Source organism: Rhea americana, unplaced genomic scaffold (assembly GCF_003343005.1).
Source record: "Rhea americana isolate MKP2758 unplaced genomic scaffold, rheAme1 scaffold_136, whole genome shotgun sequence".
In the NCBI taxonomy this organism is placed as follows: Eukaryota; Metazoa; Chordata; class Aves; order Rheiformes; family Rheidae; genus Rhea; species Rhea americana.
This window is the reverse complement of record NW_028185439.1, coordinates 2,206,280-2,224,255: the sequence shown is the minus strand read 5'-3', so window position 1 is coordinate 2,224,255 and position 17,976 is coordinate 2,206,280. Positions and strand designations below refer to the sequence as shown.

At 40.4% G+C, this 17,976-nt stretch overlaps 1 protein-coding gene across 1 annotated transcript in view; it reads right to left on the bottom strand.

Moving 5' to 3' along the window:
- The window catches only part of KDM4A (lysine demethylase 4A), a 27,579-nt gene extending 9,769 nt beyond the window's left edge, over positions 1–17,810 (bottom strand). The window contains exons 1-15 of the mRNA XM_085298213.1: positions 17,590–17,810; positions 16,405–16,519; positions 15,309–15,502; positions 13,825–13,874; positions 13,211–13,314; positions 12,044–12,181; positions 10,846–11,096; positions 9,936–10,126; positions 8,309–8,673; positions 6,217–6,337; positions 5,447–5,625; positions 2,528–2,732; positions 2,096–2,172; positions 1,329–1,384; positions 122–230 (exon numbers count right to left, since the gene is read on the bottom strand). Of these exons, the coding sequence (XP_085154339.1) occupies positions 122–230; positions 1,329–1,384; positions 2,096–2,172; positions 2,528–2,732; positions 5,447–5,625; positions 6,217–6,337; positions 8,309–8,673; positions 9,936–10,126; positions 10,846–11,096; positions 12,044–12,181; positions 13,211–13,314; positions 13,825–13,874; positions 15,309–15,502; positions 16,405–16,519; positions 17,590–17,795 (2,361 nt within the window). The 5' untranslated portion in view covers positions 17,796–17,810. The remainder of the gene's footprint in view (positions 1–121; positions 231–1,328; positions 1,385–2,095; positions 2,173–2,527; positions 2,733–5,446; positions 5,626–6,216; positions 6,338–8,308; positions 8,674–9,935; positions 10,127–10,845; positions 11,097–12,043; positions 12,182–13,210; positions 13,315–13,824; positions 13,875–15,308; positions 15,503–16,404; positions 16,520–17,589) is intronic.
- Between the last annotated feature and the right edge of the window lie 166 nt (positions 17,811–17,976).

The window sequence follows — 17,976 nt, the reverse complement described above, 5'->3', positions numbered from 1 at the left end:
AAAAAAAAAAAAAAAAAAGTATATTCTCTCATATATACAGTATATTCTCTCCTTCAGGAGAAAGGCTCACAGAATTAGTAGGATCAACAAAAATCAACAGCAAAGCACAGGTGTTCCTTACCAGTCTGAAACGTTGCAAGGGGATTTTGCCAACATCTACAGGACTGCGCTCTGCAATGTTCACAAATTTTGCCTCCAATACAGCTACAGCACACATCACGTGAACCCATCTACCAGGACAGAAGGGAAAGGGGGGGGGGAAGGAAAAAAGAAAAAAAAATTCACACTGTGCCAGAAAACGTTTCTGCATTTTAAGTAAATACAGTTCTGGTGAAGCTCGCCACATAAACAGACCAAGATGAACAGTCTCTGCTTCAGTACACAGAGGCTGAGAACCAGCAGTGTAATCTTCCTTCCTACTACTAGCAATGGAGCCTAAGTGGGGCAAAACTAAACAACAACAAAATATACTTCATTATTTCAAGCTATTACTAGCAGCTTTAACAGAAGAGCAGTTTACTGCGACTTCTGCCAGCTGCATACGTGCATCACAAAAGCCTGCCTGATATACTTATTCCCCCACAAACCTGTCAGACAGTAACTGTTCATTAGCTACTGAATTAGTTTCAAGACTATGACTAAGGGGTTGAAGGCTCCATAAGCTTTCTAAAAAATTTGCAGGCCAAGTTTCCATACCTTACCTCACGGTGTTACAAGCCTCTACCAACATATTTTGCATCAGGTAACTTCAGACAATCTATTACATCAAAGAGGGACACTGGACAGGCATGCTGCACAGTATACTTGCTGCAAAGTAACACTGAACCGGAAAATGTGCTGCTGCATGCTACAGTTGTCCTGTGCCCCCACCACATGCCCATTTTGGGGGAAGTCAAAATCATCTGTGAGAAGATCTTAAGAAATGTTATCTTATCAGGAGCCTTATTTTCATATGGTGCATTATACCTCTGTGCTTTGTACTTAGAAAAGCAAGTCAAAAAAATCTGCACTTTGTACTTAAAAAGGCAAAGCAATTAACAGCTAGTGTGACCAGAATGGGAGTGAGGCATTATCTGAAGAGACAGATTGCTCTATGTCTCAGCATGCAATGTGAACACCATGAACATATGCTTGAATGTACTCCCACTGATAACACTAAGTGTAAAAGCTGTTGCTGGTCACTTCATTACATCAAATACAGACATTTGCTTTACTATCCTAGCTGTAACTGCTTAGGCATTGAACCTAGCATACAACTAACTGCTAGGCTAATTAACTAACTGCTTAGGCATCAAGCCCTGAAGACCAATAAAAGCTAGAGCACTCACTTGTCATCATTGGCTCTCTGCAGCGCTCCTCCTCGTAACGAGCACAAACAGCAGTCCTGTCACAAGGAAGAAAGCATTAGCTGAAAGAGCGAAGTCCAGAGCAGTGCACTTGTTACAAAACTTCCTCTTCACAACGCACATCCAGAGGAAGAAAACCTTGTTTCATTGTCATGAAGGAACTAAACACTTGGCAGAGCTCTGCCTTGCAACTTCAACTGCTGCCACCTTTAAGGGAATGGATACAGACTTCAAGGCCATCAGAGGCAAGCAAACCTGTCMCTGAAGACTTTGAATAATTTGCTCATTGTGGGTTCCTTTTACAGATGCAACAACTTATCTCCTCTGAGAATGTCTACACAGACCTGGAACAAGCATGAGCAGATGCAATTCAAAAGGTTAACCCCTTCTGCTGATCTAGAGCCTATACAAATGTCCAAAGGAGTAGTTTTATTCTTGCCTTGTTCATGTGTTCACCTCTTCCTCGTTACACAACAGAAGTTACTTTCTACTCTAGAAATAGCAGCTGCTATATATTAAGAACAAAGGAGCAATTCTGATGCTTGTGCAAGACACTGTCTCTACAGTTGGTCTGAGCAGCTTTGCACTAGGTAAGAGGATTTCATGACAAAATAGAACAGACTGACTCCTAAAACTTTAAGTTGCCTGCTTTTCACAACAGGGAATCAAAAATATAACAGTATGGAGAGATTTTGTAGCAAATTCCCATATGCACCAGTTTCACCAATGAAGATCTTATGAGAAACTACCTCTTCTAAGGCATTCTCTGTACACCTGGAGCACATCCAATCTTCCGTGGCCTTGTCAGGGGATACACCGTAACAACCTAGAACAGAAACATATCTGTGGGTTGGACCAGATGATGTCCAGAGGTCCCTACCAATCCAAACTATTCTGTGAAGCAATGTCCATTTAAATGCAGACCCATTCCCCTAGTGTCCAGAACTAATAGAAGAGTTGGAATAGAGAGTCCTGCCGTTGGGTCCTGTGAACTTCAAGTTGTCCATGTAGCCAGCTAAATATTTCAAAGGCCAGCACTGCAAGTATTCACCATTCAGATAAGGGCTGAGCTTAGTCTATTTTTAGATTAACAGATTGTAGAGGCTTGTTATTTTGTACGGTCTTACTACAGAGAATACAGAGAACACTAGAATTTTAAAGTTAAGTCTGGATGTACTCACTTGCATGAACACAGACATGGCAGTTCTTGCAGGTGATAAGTACACTGGTTCCATCCTCTTCCAAGTAAGGGGTTGAGAGATTGAGGTCAGTGCTGCAGCCAGTTGTAGTAAAGCACATTTCAGGAATTAGGGGCTTGGTTCGGATCTTCCCATCCACAGCACTTGGAGCTGCCCCCGAGTTTTGACTGTGGCCTCCACATTCTGCCTATTAAGGTATGGACAGGAAATACAAGTTGTACAAGAAAAAGCCTTCTTCTTATCAACTTTATTCCCCATTATTACATACATAACTCCAGTCCAAAGAAAGAATGAAGGTGCTGAAAGATTCACGAACTAGCAGRTTAGGTGAAAATAAAACTTGTTTACAAAATCCTCAGCTACTGCAATTTCAGAATGCAACTATTCTCTGCTCAAATGGCTAGAAGTTGTGAACAGCACCCCCTCCAATAAGCAGCAGGACACAGGACATGCATTAAACTGCATCTCCTTTAATGGAAGGTTCCCTCTGGAATCACCAGGCCTGCTCCACGCACCACGGCAAACACCTCTGCTGCATCTCTCTGAACACTGCTCATTGATCTTACCTCAGTACTGGAGGATTATGATTGCACGTATACTTATCTATTTTAATCCTCGCTTGGTTTCACAGTCTAGCTCTGAATAAATCTAGCGGGTTTTGAAATTGATTTGTTCCTCAAAAATAGGCAGACTGAAAATGTAGCTTCCCAATGAAAGACTATGAGACTTTCAGGTTAATCTTTTATAAGTTGTTACTCTAAACCAACATCAAACCAACCATCAATTACATGCAAAGCTTACACAGATATACTTCCACTCAAGTTACCTTTCTTAATAGCTAAACAAAAAACAATCTTTCTCTTTGAGAAAACAAACTATCCTTTGTACCTTATAGGCCACCAAAAAGTAGCTTGCCTAAACTTCCAAAAAAGTATTATAAGCACAAAGTGTTTTAGTAGAGTGAAGCTGTGCTGTCCCTCCTACTGCGCATCAAACACTAGGGGAAAAAAGCCCTGTTACAGGATCACAGCTTGAACTGAACTGAAACATTTCCAAGAAATCTTGTTTATCCAGATTCCTTAAAACGTATCTATTTAACACAGTACTGCATGTCAAGCAAAAGATTAAATGACTGAGGAGATCTGTAATAAAACAGAAGAAAACAAGACATCATCTCTTCTTCACAAAAAGCAAAAAGTACTTGTTTGGCATTTTGTGCCAATTTTCTATTTGAACATCACTGAAGTGACTTCTCAAACTTACTACATACTATCTGAAGTTGTAATGAAGACACTAACTACACTTCAGTTCTTGGAACGATTTCTGCTTTGCTGTGTGGTGTAGACAGACATCTGAAAACCTACAGCTAGTTTTCAGCTTACAGCCTTTACAACTGAAAGACAAAAGAATTTGAATTATTCTCAAATTGTCAACTATACACGCTGCGAGTGCCAATGACATTCCTCTGTACTATGCAGCTTCTGTGTAGAATTTCCACTCCTAACAAGGACCTCCTCCTCGGCAGAAATGCTAAAGTGAAAAAGGAACTGTAATGGCGCTCATGTAAGTTAGAAACCATATAGACTGTAAAGCCTCAATAAGTATTTGAGGTTTTTCTTTCCAAAACTAAGGTGAACATGTTTCCAGAACCAACACACTCACACAGCGATCTCAAACAAATCAAATATGCTTAGTTTATGAAGGGAAGGGACAAACTAATTGTAAGCTGCAGTGGGAATATAGTATCAGACAGCTATTCAAGCTATCTTAAAATTATCTACTTCAGGCACAGCAAGAAGTTCAGCGTGGGATTCCTGCCTATGCATTTACTCAACATGCCAAATAGGTCTGGCACTCCATCCCAAGCTGTACATTTCCACAACTCACTCCACTTTGTTACAGCACATTTACATGTGCTACTGTCCATATGAATGTACTCCAAGAGAAGTCAGCATTCTACCTATGATAAATGCCATCCACATACACAAGAAAAACGTCTTCCTCTTTGCCACATCCCCCAAAACCYTGTGCTTTGAGTGGACTTCAAATGTTTAAAGAAAAAAAGCTTAAAAAAAGGTAACAGTCTGAAAAAGAGAAATARGATTTCATAATCAACTCTAGAAACATTCAAGCTCTGTTTTGTGGTTCTAGCAAAAGAACTTTCTACACACAAGGTTCTGTGGAGCAACTGAGTGAATCTTTGAGAACTCCCAGGCAGTGCATGCTGGGTATACAGGGAGGTTCACCAAATCATGCTCTCTTGGAACAATTCCTTGGAAAGACTGCAACATTGATTGGGCTTTTGATAGCTAGCAATAGACAAAGTGATAGTTTTAAAACTAAGCACCACAGCAGCAAGCTATCGAGTACTGTGTCCAGTTCTGAGCTCCCAGTACAAGAGAGACATGGAGTTACTGGAGAGAGTCCAGCGCAGGGCTACAAAGATGATCAGAGGGCTGGAGCATCTGCCCTATGAGGAACAGCTGCAAGAGCTGGGCCTCTTCAGCCTGGGGAAGAGAAGACTGAGGGGGGATCTCATCAATGTGTACAAGCACCTGAAGGAAGGGTGTCAAGGGGACAGGGACAAACGTTTTTCAGTTGTCCCATGYKACAGGACAAGAGGCAATGGGCAGAAACTGAACCACAGGAAGTTCCGCCTGAATGTGAGGGGGAATTTCTTCACTGAGAGAGCGACAGAGCACTGGAACAGGCTGCAGAGGGAGGTGGTGGAGTCTCTTCCTCTGGAGACATTCAAAGCCCGCCTAGATGCAACCCTGTCTAACATGCTCTAGGTGACCCTGCTTGAGCAGAGGCATTGGACTAGATGATCTCCAGAGGGTCCCTTCCAACCTTACTGATTCTATGATTCTCCTATAACATTAGGAGACCTGTGCTACATACCTGGTATGTCTGAAAGAGCATACAAACAGCACAGTATGGAGACTGTTGAGCCATGGTCCGATTGTATTCTTTTTCAGCCTCAAAATTGGGTGGCCGATTCTGCCACAGCTGGCTAAGTGGTTTGGCCCAAGCTTCTGTCTCCTCAGCCTCTTCTTCAGGAGTTAGTTGCTCTGATGCCTCTGCAACAAGAGATCATTACTCAGTAACTTTGTGTCCTTTTACATCTCTCTTGCAGGTAAAACCAAATAAAGCAAGAAGTTATGAACAGAGACAACAGAAAAGCTTCCAGAAATGCAACCTACAAAAGGGCGATACGAGGCAGCAACTGGGTCTCAATCTTTAAGAGGCTTCTTCTACTAATCAAGTAACTGTGCTTGAGATTCAAGATAAGCATATGGGGTGCGAAGAGTTCCAATTTTAAAGCTTGTCAGGAGCAAGTCAGCCAAAGAATTTATTTATAAAAATATTTACATAAATTATTGGAATGTTCCAAGGAAAACTCAACTGTGGAACAGTCTCTGGTAGTGGTTTAACTTTCCTTTCAGATKTGTGACTTGCCAGAGACTGGAATGGGAAAAAAGGAAGACATCCTGAGAGAACAGTTTAACTATGCACACACAAAAATGAAGCAAGAACCTTATCTAAGCTGTAGAGGTGTTACTTATCTAAATGCCTGCCACTTACTGCCAGTTACTTACTTAATGGAATAGCTTCTGTACACAGTGTGGGGTAAGGCTCTCGACAGTTTCACCAAAGAGCGCAACACTTACCATCATCRCTAATGCAGTCTTTAACCAAAAGCGGGTGATGGCGTGGAAGCTTGCTCAATGGTTGGCGACGGCCCTTGGACTTTTTACTCTCTTTCATTGATCTTATGTACTCCTTCGCTACCTGGACAAGGAGAAGCAATTCACTAGTCATGTAAGCACATGTCCTTTTTTAAGAATTTACTTAGAACTTAAAAACCCCTAAATGCAACCAAGTCTTTTGAAAAACTACTTACATTGTTTTGCAAAGGAAAACCAGATAGCAAAACTAAACAGTTTATTTTCATTGTTCAAGTCTGTACTAGCTCTGTTGAGCCATTTAGGATATCTACTTTGCACAAGTCCCAATGTAGCTTTTTATATAAGTCTGTTTTTAAGAATGGTGTAAAAGACAAACAAAAGACAAGTTGAGCAGTTCAACTTGGAAGAGCTACAAGAAGTCTCGAGCATTCTGGTAAAATCAGATCCCAAATTAAAAAGAGAATTCCAGAGCCTACTCAGGCATCTTGAACTAACAGGCTTATTTTAAATGGAAGAAAGTTTCCACCCCATCTGCTTATTATTTGTGTTGACGTCCTTCCAGACAGACTGGAAGGAGGAGACCACAATAGTAAACTCATTTCCTCTTCCCTTGGTCTTGCGCAAAACCAAATGACACGCACTGACAAAATTACTACTAACCTGACAAGAAAGGCAAGACAGACAATACAGGCAACGATTTTTAACAGCCTAGTAACAACAGAAGCAGCTCACATTTTGAATCTGTGGTTCCTCTATAAACAGAAGCAAATTTTGAGATTATATGCATCCCTCATCTTTTTAAGTCTCCTCTTTTCTTTTCAGACAGCAAGTCAGAAGAGGGTTTAACAATCATCATCTCTGATCTCCTACATAGCAGTTGGCTACAAGACTTCTCAGCACAGAAATGCTTTTGTTCAAATGGCAATTAGTATTCCCAGTTACTATCTGATGGAAAACTTGTTGTGAAATATACTGTACATGGGAACACCAATTACACTTACTCAGCAATTCTGCTTTGCCCAGTATTGAGTATCCAATAAGAGACCAATATCAGCAACAGAACTTCTTTAATTTATGTGTGAGAACTCTTTCTCAATTTCTGTTTAATTATCCCCAGATTTGCTTCTCTGCTGTTCTGCTTTTGTTCTTCCTGAGTTTTGAAGGTAACCGTTATTAGCCTCCCAACACTTCAATACATAATTGGAAAGGAGAACAAAATTATTTGAAAAGACAGCAATGACAGGTAAGATTTTAACTAGTATAGCCTTTCCTTGATTGGGTTATCCAGTAGAATATTCACTGACATTTTTTTAAATATTCAGATTTATATTTTCCTAGTAAATTTCYTTTCATTCTGCCATTTGTTTTAAAAACCTGCATATATGGGCAGATGCATGCAGTTTTATATGAGAAAGATAAGCTCAAGCATATATTCACATGCCTGTAATGAATGCTTAACTAGACAAGAGTCACCTTGGGAACGAACAGATGTCTACTATCATAAAAGTACCTGGATCAGCCTGTAACACTACCATCATAAAACCAACTGAGACACTCTTCTCCTTTAAAACAGTAAAATTTAGAGAAGTTCTCAAAACAAAGCTTCTCTGTTTCCCTTGAAGAAGAAATAGAGCAAGACTTTCATCTTAATTTTTTTGTTCAGTAAAAGCTTTAAGACAGTGGTTAATATGCTGGATTACACACTAAGATCACTCAGAGTAACGATATGAGAGATCATTTCACTCAGCAATGCCCAAGACATCACCTGTCAGCTTGAAYGATTATCAAAACTGTTGGGCTGAAACAAGAAGAGAAGACCAGGTATTTAATTTTACTTCTGTCCCTTTATACCACTCAAGGAAGCAATACTCAAAACATCACTAGCTGCTAAAACATTYCAATTGAATGTTACACTGATCTGTAGGTTATTAGAAAACAGATTAATTACTAACTGACCTGCTATGCAAATACCAGTGGAATTAAAGTGTAATCAACACAGATAGGAAGTTCTGTCATAGCAAATCCATGACCTTGTAACATARCCCCTATGCTTTCTGTATCCTGACATTCATACCTCTGCCAGTTCTTGTTCATTCACACTGGCTGTAGCACTRGCTTTCTTTCCCGAAGTCTGTTCATTGTCAGATCCATTGGCATCTCCTTTAGCATAGCTATGGACAGTAAGCACCCCAGCCGGCCCAGGAAGAGTTCTTTTTGGCAACAGATCAGTGGATTCACAGTCTGAAGAACCAGAATATGCTGGTGAGCTGGGCCGAACACTGGAAGTTGAACTCAGCTTTGAAGCTGGCAGAGCTGAAACGGAGTTTGAAGCATGTGAAATAGAGAGATCTAATGCAGCTGCTTCTTGCTCTTCCTCTTCTTCCTCCTCAAGCTTCACAGTTTTCAGTTCTTCAAATTTGGCCGATGAGTCCACACGATCTGAAAGAAAGGATATACTAGCTGTTACTAAAGTCTGGGCAGCACAAAGAACAGCCTGCACCACTTGCATGAAGCCAAACAGGGAAGACGACTACTAAGCACAAAAGAAATGTGAAGAAGTCAGGTAGAGAGAAGATCATTAATTCAAAGACTATAAAATCACAGGTGGTTYGGAGAGGGCAAATAGAAGGTGTCTCTTCTTTGCATTTTCCAGTATGAGAACAAGGAGGCATTAAACAAAACCAGTAGAACATGGGTTCAAAATAAACAAAAACAGATGGTTCTTTTTCTTTACATGATGAAGCTAAACTGTGACTCCTGCCTGCATGATGCTGTGAGTAAGAGATCACCAGGTTCAAGGGGACTTAACAGAAGAGAAATCAACAGAGGATTATTAAACGTAAGTTGCAGAAGTTTGGAGAACAGAATTCTAGACGAAGACGTCATATATGCTTGCCCTGTTCTTGCATTGTTCCACAGGGACCTTGATCACAGTCAAGGTGGAAGATAACTGACCCAGCATAGCCACGTTAATTTTCCTCTAGCCTATTGATTACTACCTTACAAAGAAAACATCTATAAAGCACATCTGCCAGAAATCTGTATATGCTTTACTAAACAATTGTGCAACATTTGTTTAGAAATTGTACTACAAAACAGTGATCTACACACGCCTTAGACTACTGAGGTATCCAATATACTTCTGTATGCAGGCAGGCAAAATAAGAATAGAAAGGAAAAAAAAAAAAAAACTAGAAACAACAATTTTTAAAGCAAGTCTCATACAATACTTCCTGTTTCCTTTAAACGAGCTGCCAGGCAACACCCACATGACATGGTCGGTCGGTCAGTCAGTCAGGCAGCTACAGGATTGTTGCCTACACCTTTGCTCTTCCCTGACAGTTTTAGAGTTCTCAATGGAAGTTATATACACATAAACCACAAAAGCCAACAGCTCAGATGAACTGCGGTTATCTCATTTACTCAGAGTGCTAGCAGAACTGTCACATACATTTAACCACAGAGAACAACTTTAAAACTTTCTAGAGTGACTGTCTCATCTTAAAAAAGTGGAGAAGTCTTAGACTCGTAACAGCAAGTTTCTGAACTGCCTGCCAAACCAACACCTGCTTTTTGGACATGGTAACACCTTACTGATTGGCCTTTTGAGAAAGTGCTCCAGACTGAGGTCTACCAGTTTCTTTCCCTGAACAGGAACATCCTGTCCTCCTATACCAGGATAAACTTTGATACACAATTACCTGGAAGCTTGAACCCGCGTTCACCCTGCTGCACAAGTCCACTGGTAGGTCTCACAGGAGGCTCTGCCACATCCACTTCATACTGCACAGAGCTCAGCTCCTCTTTGGGGAAGGCCTCACTCTCACTCACCTCTTGAGGCACTTCCAGGCAGACTCTATGCCTCTTAGTTCCTATACGATGCTTGGGCACACTGCAGAAGACAAATACGTGCATCGCATTACAGAACTTCTCAAGGTTGCTGGTTTTCTTTATGGACACAAAAGATACAGCCCRGTTCGGGTCACACTGTCTTAACAGTCAGTATACGGCACGCCAGATAGTTCCCAAATTGTCGTTTCTGGCTTTCAAAGAAGAAAAATCAGTCATCCTCAGGGATGACTTCTCAGCATCTGTTACGTGCTATGGGGCTATGTTCTAGCCAGACGTTCTTTACCTTTAAAATAAATAGTGTTGCAAATAATGGCTGGCACTGCCTGAAAAGTATTTAACAGCAAAAATAAAATGATGACCCTGTCACAGTCTGCAGCAAATGGGAGCTGTGCTCCAGCACAGCAAATTTCAGCACTGATACTAATGGAATTTACTAGCAAGTACTTCTCAGGATCCTAATTCACTGCCTGTTTTCTTCTGGCCTCTCAGTATTATGGTGCATATTTCCCATTCAAGCTTTGGACAGCTGTCCAAAGATGAAGAACTATTACCTTTCAAGCCAGTGATTTTCCCGTTTGTCACACCATCATCAATATGCATCCAAACGGCAAAACAACAAAGGGTAAACCCCATTCCCCAAAAAAACAGACTACTGCTAACTCTGYCATTGTTTTCTGGGAACGGCAAACGTTCAATTGTGGCAGGATGCAATTTCTCATAATCTGAGAGAAAAGCAGAAAGAACTATGTACAGCATTACCTTTTTGTCTCATCCCCGTCCACCTCCTCTTTACACGTTTCCCCARTTTCCATTTCCTCAGCGCATTGTTTCCCATTCTTGACTTTTTGCATGAGATCTCCTTTAAGGAATTCTGCTGCCTCTGGTGTTGGAAGAGTGTGGTCAATGACAGTCACGTCCTTCCCAGCTTTCCAAAGCTTGTAGCGATCTGGCTGGTATTTTCTTACAAACACATCCATGGAGATCTTCACCATGTCCTTCCGGCATGAGCACTGCAGTCAGACAACATACTCAAGTAAGGCCATATACTCAATTTTACTCTGCTTTCAGTAGCTTAACTGAAGGGGAAGAAAAAAAAAAAAACACGCACAAATTCATGTATTTAAGCCTCAAAACTCTCAAGACTATGCCCCAGGAAATCAAAGGTACATATAACATATACCACATTACTCACTAAAAGCTCACCAGAAAAGTCAGCAACAACTTCAAAACAGCAAACCAGAAAGTATCACACTAGCTAAGAAAGAAAGCGCTATTAACAGAGTTGCTGGTAGAAACTGACAGCCTTGAAAAATCCATGAGCTCATGCATCAACAGTCAGCAAAAACACAGGTTATAATGAGTATGTCAGAACCATATAAAGTCTGGGCCAACCCAGAGCAGCAGAGGTTCCCCTCATCTGAGCGTGCCTACAACTTGTGTTTGAAAGCRTTCACTCCAACAAGAACTTCTGGAAACATAACTCGTGTTAATGAGGCACCTTTACAGAGACATAACACTATTCCAGTCTAAAGGCCAGACCAACAAAACTATTTTGATAATTTAAGACATACTTCTAGTCTAAAGTGTCAATAAATAATTGTTTAAAAGCCAGGCACAGAATACTGATTAGCCCTGACCACCAAATACAGCCTTTCACCTTTGGAAAGATGATAATAATTTATCTTTTGTTTCTCTCTGAACTCTTAACCCAAATCTCACTTGATTTGCACAAGGTAAAACACATTATATGCTATCCAGTCAAAATGAAGACATGAACACGAAGCTGAGTGGACTTCGCCACCATATTAGAAAGCAAATATTGCATCTTAAATGGATATAGCACTGAGTTCACTTCCCTAAAACAAACATCAGGGGCTTAATGAAGAACAGAGCATTWAGAGCAAAGAGCACCTGCATCCAGGTTATCTGTATGTAACAGAGGTAACAGACTGCTTACCAGTACAGACTGCTTCCCATACTCTATCCATCGAAGAGTAGCGAAGTTAGTAGATTCAGCACAGTTAAATCCATGATTAAAGCCAGCATGATAACTATAAGGAAAAGTTATCATGAATTCACCAGCCTCCTGTGTCACCTAAAAAACAATTGAAACACTGCATTGTTATTTACAGCTGAACAGTTACTTTGTGGATTTGCATAAAGGGAGCTTCTGCACCCCTCACGCAACACATTAAAAAATCCCTTCCACACGTAGCAAGTAATTCTACACACTACACTGGATAGATTTGATATTTATCTTCACTATTCTATTACTTAAGGTGTATATACATGTTTGCTGGAAAGCAACACCTACTTCTACCTAGTTTTTACTAAAACACAACAAAATTGGTTGAAGTAGCATAGCAGCAGTTATATGTAGGAAGTATTTCTTGATGAACTATCTGAGGGTCACAAATCAATTATCATACTCATCTGTATTTGTTGAACATTTGGGGGAGCAGTGTCTACTGCCCAGTACAACTATCCATACACATCTTGGTCATTTTCTTTTGTTCTCTTTTGCTTTTCATATTCAAGTACAACTCTCAGTCAGCCTTACACTGCTCTTCAACAACTTTTCCTCACCACCTAACAAAGGTTCATGCAACCTTTCCACAATCTCGACAGATGTAACAGCTCTTCTGAATGAGGATGCAGACCACGACTTTTCAGAGTGTATGTCGAGGGAATACGGAAATCAAGAGAGTAGGAGAGAGAAGTGTATAAACTTATGAACAGTATGAAAAAGTAAACAGGGAACAGGTAATACTTCTCTTGAGGAGGCAGATCACAACAAATTAAATTGGCAGTGGAACAAAAATAAAGTCCTCACAGCATACACAGTTAAGCAGTGAAATTATCTGACACGGGATGTTGCACGTGGTTTCAAGTTAAAAAAGAAAAGACAGAGCATTTGTTTTTAATACCTCTTGCTAATTTTTTCTGTCTCAGGAACTCTCTCAGTACCCAGTTGCTGGATAAATGGAGAGAATAGTGGGAAAGTACTTCTGTACACCCCCCCTGCTGCTATTCTCCACTCCAAGCATTTGCTGCTGTTAGAGATGTGACAGGGTTGCACAAGTATCTTCCCTGAGCTGGTATAAACATGAATACTTTCCCAAACCTTATCAAATGGGATGCCATATTTCTTCAGAATTGATGGGGAGATGAGGGTCATCTTGTGACGGAGAAAAGCTTCACAGCTCTGGGCGCTTCCGGGAAAGAAGCCTGTTTAAAATAAAGGCAAGGAGAAACGTTAATGTTCTGCTGTGAACCGAATGAATTCTTCATTTTTTAAGAATTATTTTTTTTAAGTTACCATCCAAGCAGTATTTTTCCCTTGACCTAAAGGTATGGGCCACCTCATATGAAATGCAAGAGCTTATACTCTGAAGAAAATGGTTCCCAAGAAAAAGGCAACTCCTGCAGATTTGTCTTTAACAGATGCCATTTTGAAAGAGCATAAGACAGACTGCACACGGAAGGCTCTTTCTTTGGATATATCCTTTCAGTTCTGACAATCAATAGTTAAGGTTTTTCTCATTAAAGGTTACACAGTCCAAACTGTGTAATAAACAAACATACAAAAAAGTAACCCCCCATATATTATGGGGTGTTCATGCCAATCTGTGCTCTTAGAAATGTTACGGGCATGTCATACACTTAAGAGAGCTAAAACCTGTTGCAGCTGTCCACAAGAGTTAAGACATAAAAAAAAAAAAAAAAATGCACAAATACCTTTGGCAAGTCTCTCCAGTCGCTTCCCATGTTCTGGAGGGATAGAGTACCTGCAGTCATAAGAAGTCAGTAGGTTCAAATGACATGACAAAATCTTTAAGTTTGACTGGAAATCATAACCGGACATCAAGGCATGAATTTTCCTCCTTTTTTTTTTATTGCTCTATTCCCACATTGTCTCTTTCAAAGTCTGACAGTATTAGCCACAAATCTTAATCAAAGACTTTCGTTTCTCCATCCCAAGGGAAAACAATAGCCAAAAGCTGACCATCTCTTCCACAAACTTTGGCTTAAGCCGTCAAAGAACTAAAAAGTCCGAGACATTTAGTTAACAGATTTGTACAGCAAAATATGAATAGCAAGAAAGAGAAGAGCCCTTCCTGACATGACTCACTTCAGTCACACAATCAATAGTACCAGTACAAGGAGAAATACAAAGCAAGAGAGAAAATGGAACCATCTCTTTCAGTAGCTCAGTCCTAGACTGGCTTAAATCATTTGTGATACCACACCACATGCATCACACTTCTTACGCACGCACATAACTTGCGGCATGCACTTTAGGGCTATGTCTCACTTTCTGCGTACATGCCTTTTTATGGATACCCCAAAACTCCCAGTTGCTTTGGTGACAGTAGCTAACACCACCTACAGAGTTTKCTTTCAATCTGGGACCGAGTGGTATAGAACTCGATGCAGCTGCTTGCTGAACAAATCAGACTAATGTGTCAGCAAAGTTAATTTTTTCCACTTACTACAGTAAAAGAAACAATGGCCAGTTTATCCAGCTGAACTTTTTTTTTTTGGTACCCATAGTACTGATACTGCGTGAGGTTGTTCACTGGTCACATGGCTAGCTATTACTTTTTACTTCAAATTTGTATTAAAAGACAGCCAAAAATACCGGTTTCCAATAAAACTGCCAAGGAAACAATTGTTGAATTTGCTTCAGAAATTTATTTGTAAACAGAAGAAAATGATTCACTCTTAAAATGCAACTCATCTACATAAAAATTAGGGAATCTCCCTTAAAAACTATCATGAAAACTCAAGCACTGGACCAATCACTCAGCAAGCTACACTAGCATGCCTTTAGGGCTATGATAAACAGATGTATTTCAAAATTTGTTAAAAGCTGCCTGTTCCCCTAGCAACTAAATGATGACAGGCACATTACCTATGTATGGTCACTGCAGACTCCCAGAAAATCATAAGCAAGATTCCAAAGCGCTGGCCCTACAGCAGCAGACTGTCCATCCTGCTCTAGAATTCTGAAAAACTCCTTGTATTAGAGTAACAAATGGACTTTCCAGAAGATAACCAGGCAAATTCATAACCAGCCAAATTCTATTGGAAACATATACTGTTTTCCAGTTCCTTACAGGGGTAAATCCTTTACTCAAATTTTGTAACTCCACTACTTAGAAAAAGAATGCCATAACAAATTGGAGTCTATGTCTAGAAGCTTCCCTAGAAAACCTTACCATGACTTGGGTTCTCCAAAATGCAAGTAATTAATACTATAGAGATCCATGTCCTCAGTATGCCAAGCAAAGGAAGTTTTCCACATGCCGAAGTAGAGATAAGGAGTATTCACTCCTTCAATGGTTATGCCGCTTTCATTCTCCACGATATCCAAGATTGTGTTCAGTCTGCCAATATTCCACGCGTCTACATGCTGTAAAGCATAAGTCTCATGTTAAACCAGCATCATGAAGAACAGAACCATGCAACTAAAACCAACAGTTACAAAAGGTATCAGACGCTTGTGGTTAAAGAGCAGACTGAGACAAATCACTTACTGACACAGCCCAAACCATTAGTTAGTTCACCTAAAATACAATTTTCACATGGTATTAGCTTATATATAGTAATTGTTTACTAGCTACCTTTATGTTGGGAGGGAAAAAATAGCCAACAGAGTAAGAACTAAGAAGGAGAAACAATCATGAAGCTAACAGACTACACCGGAAAGAATAACACTGTGAGCTAGAGCTGGTGTTCTGTCTAAGTGACAGCAGACTGAACCCTCTTGGACAAAAACACTTTTCATYCCAAACTGCTTTTTAAAAGAGTGAATTATAATTCAGGAGACTAGCAAGCAGACTAGTCTACCTCGCACACTCTTTTCTAATATTTATCATCCTAATATTCAATGGCTAAAGAGCTGTCCCACAAAAATCAATGGGTGCGTGGATACCAATGCAGTGACCGGCAATACTTTCCAGCTCTCGTACACATTTCAGGACAAAGCTCCATAAAAGCAAAACTTATGCTGCAGTAGTTTTTCCTTTCTAGAAAAGTAAATCGTATTGCACTGAAGCACTACTAGGTGAATAATCATGTGTCTCTTACAACATTACCTCCAGTAGCCTTTTTTAAGTATCTGGGTTAAATGGAAAGTATGCTATAAATATATCGTTTACTGTGTTCTTAGATAGCATGCTCCAGAAGCTACAACTCTGCTAAGACTACCATTAACTCCTTCTGAAAGGTAGGCTCAAATGCTAGATGAACATTTCTGGAGTACAACACACACAGGGAAAAAAATGTTATTCAAAAGTCGAACGTTTTTCTCACCTTCTCATAAAGCGTGCCATTAACATCAGCACCATAGATGGGGGCATTGAACGTTAGGTTCTTCCAGTACTTTCGCTCAAGGTCTTCAAAGTCTGTGTACCGAGGTGTGCAGTATCTTAAAAATAAATCAGTAAGTAAACAAACAAAAAAATCTTTGCAGTTTGATACTTCRAGAGTTAGAACATCAATACGCTCAAGCACTGAAAGTACAGAAAGCTATGTTAAAAATACCTAATGCATGTTACCAGACTATCAAAGCAGCAACCAAAGGACCAAAGGTCTGTTCACGTGAGACTTAGAAACAAAAGAACAGAGAAAAAAGTGACTTTCTCATTTCTTAATTTACTTTCATTTTTGCTTCCTGCACTTTCCTCAGCTCAAAACAATTCCACTTTCTTCTTGTTGCTACTTAACAAAGCAGGCTGCATTTGAAACCAGAAATGGTACAAAGAACTACATATGAAACTTGAACAAAGTTTTAGRCAACTGCGAAACCAACATCCGTGTTTCCAGACTCACCCATAAGTAAACTGCTCAACCAYGCTCAGTTTATCAACAGAATATCTGCTCTTGATGTCCACTCCTCCTAACTACATACTGGCCTCCTTGTGCAGCACGGACTGAAATCAAGTTTATGCTGTGGCATCTGATTAATGTATGTATCTTCCAGGCTACTGCATATATAGCATTAAAGAGTAACTTTCAATAAATTATTCTATTAGAGAAACAGAATCCTCGAACATCTGATGTGTACTACTCTTGCAAGACAAAATAAGGTGCAGCAGACACATCACAGCTAACAACTCCAATGACATTTCTGAATAGTTATTTCAAAGACTGTATTGTTTAAACTTATTGTAAGTTTTTTTTTTCTTTTTCATGTCATAAACTTTCCTTTCTGTACTACTCTATTCTATAGAGATTTTGATGGTCTAACAAGACTCCATAGCAAAAAAAAAGAACAAAGAGAGTTCTGCTGACATATATACCACCTTGCCAAATGAAACAAGTTATAAAGGCCTATGTTCACCTGGGGAGTTCTACAAGTACAGCTTCTCTCGCAGTGACAGTATGCTCACACTTTTGTCCAGAAGTCTGTAGCACAGGCCTGATCTCCGTGAAGCTAGCCAACAGCGATTCACGCATTAACCACGCCTTCGTAACGAAACGCAAGCACAAGCTTACTTGTCACTGTTTGCAATTCTTCTAAATTCTCGGACTGTCATAGCCTTCTTCTGGATGTTGTACTGTGTGAAGAGGCCCGACTGCCCAGTCACCACCTGCTGGATCGGRGCTGGGATGATCAGTTCATCAATGTCATCGTAACACCTTCGCGGTTTCCATTCCTTCGGAGGAATGATCTGGAGGATCCACAGAAAGCAGGAAAGCATCAGTTAACCGCCGAGCACACCCAGGCATGCTGCGACTCCCGCGAAGCGGTCGCTGTTAACTAACAGCTCCTACAATTTCCCTGGGAAAGTATCAGGCTTAATCGAGTCAGGTTTCGTTGCGAACCGCGGGCGCCTCCTCCCCGGTTCCGGCCGCGCCACCGCTCCCTCCCGGCCGGCGGCG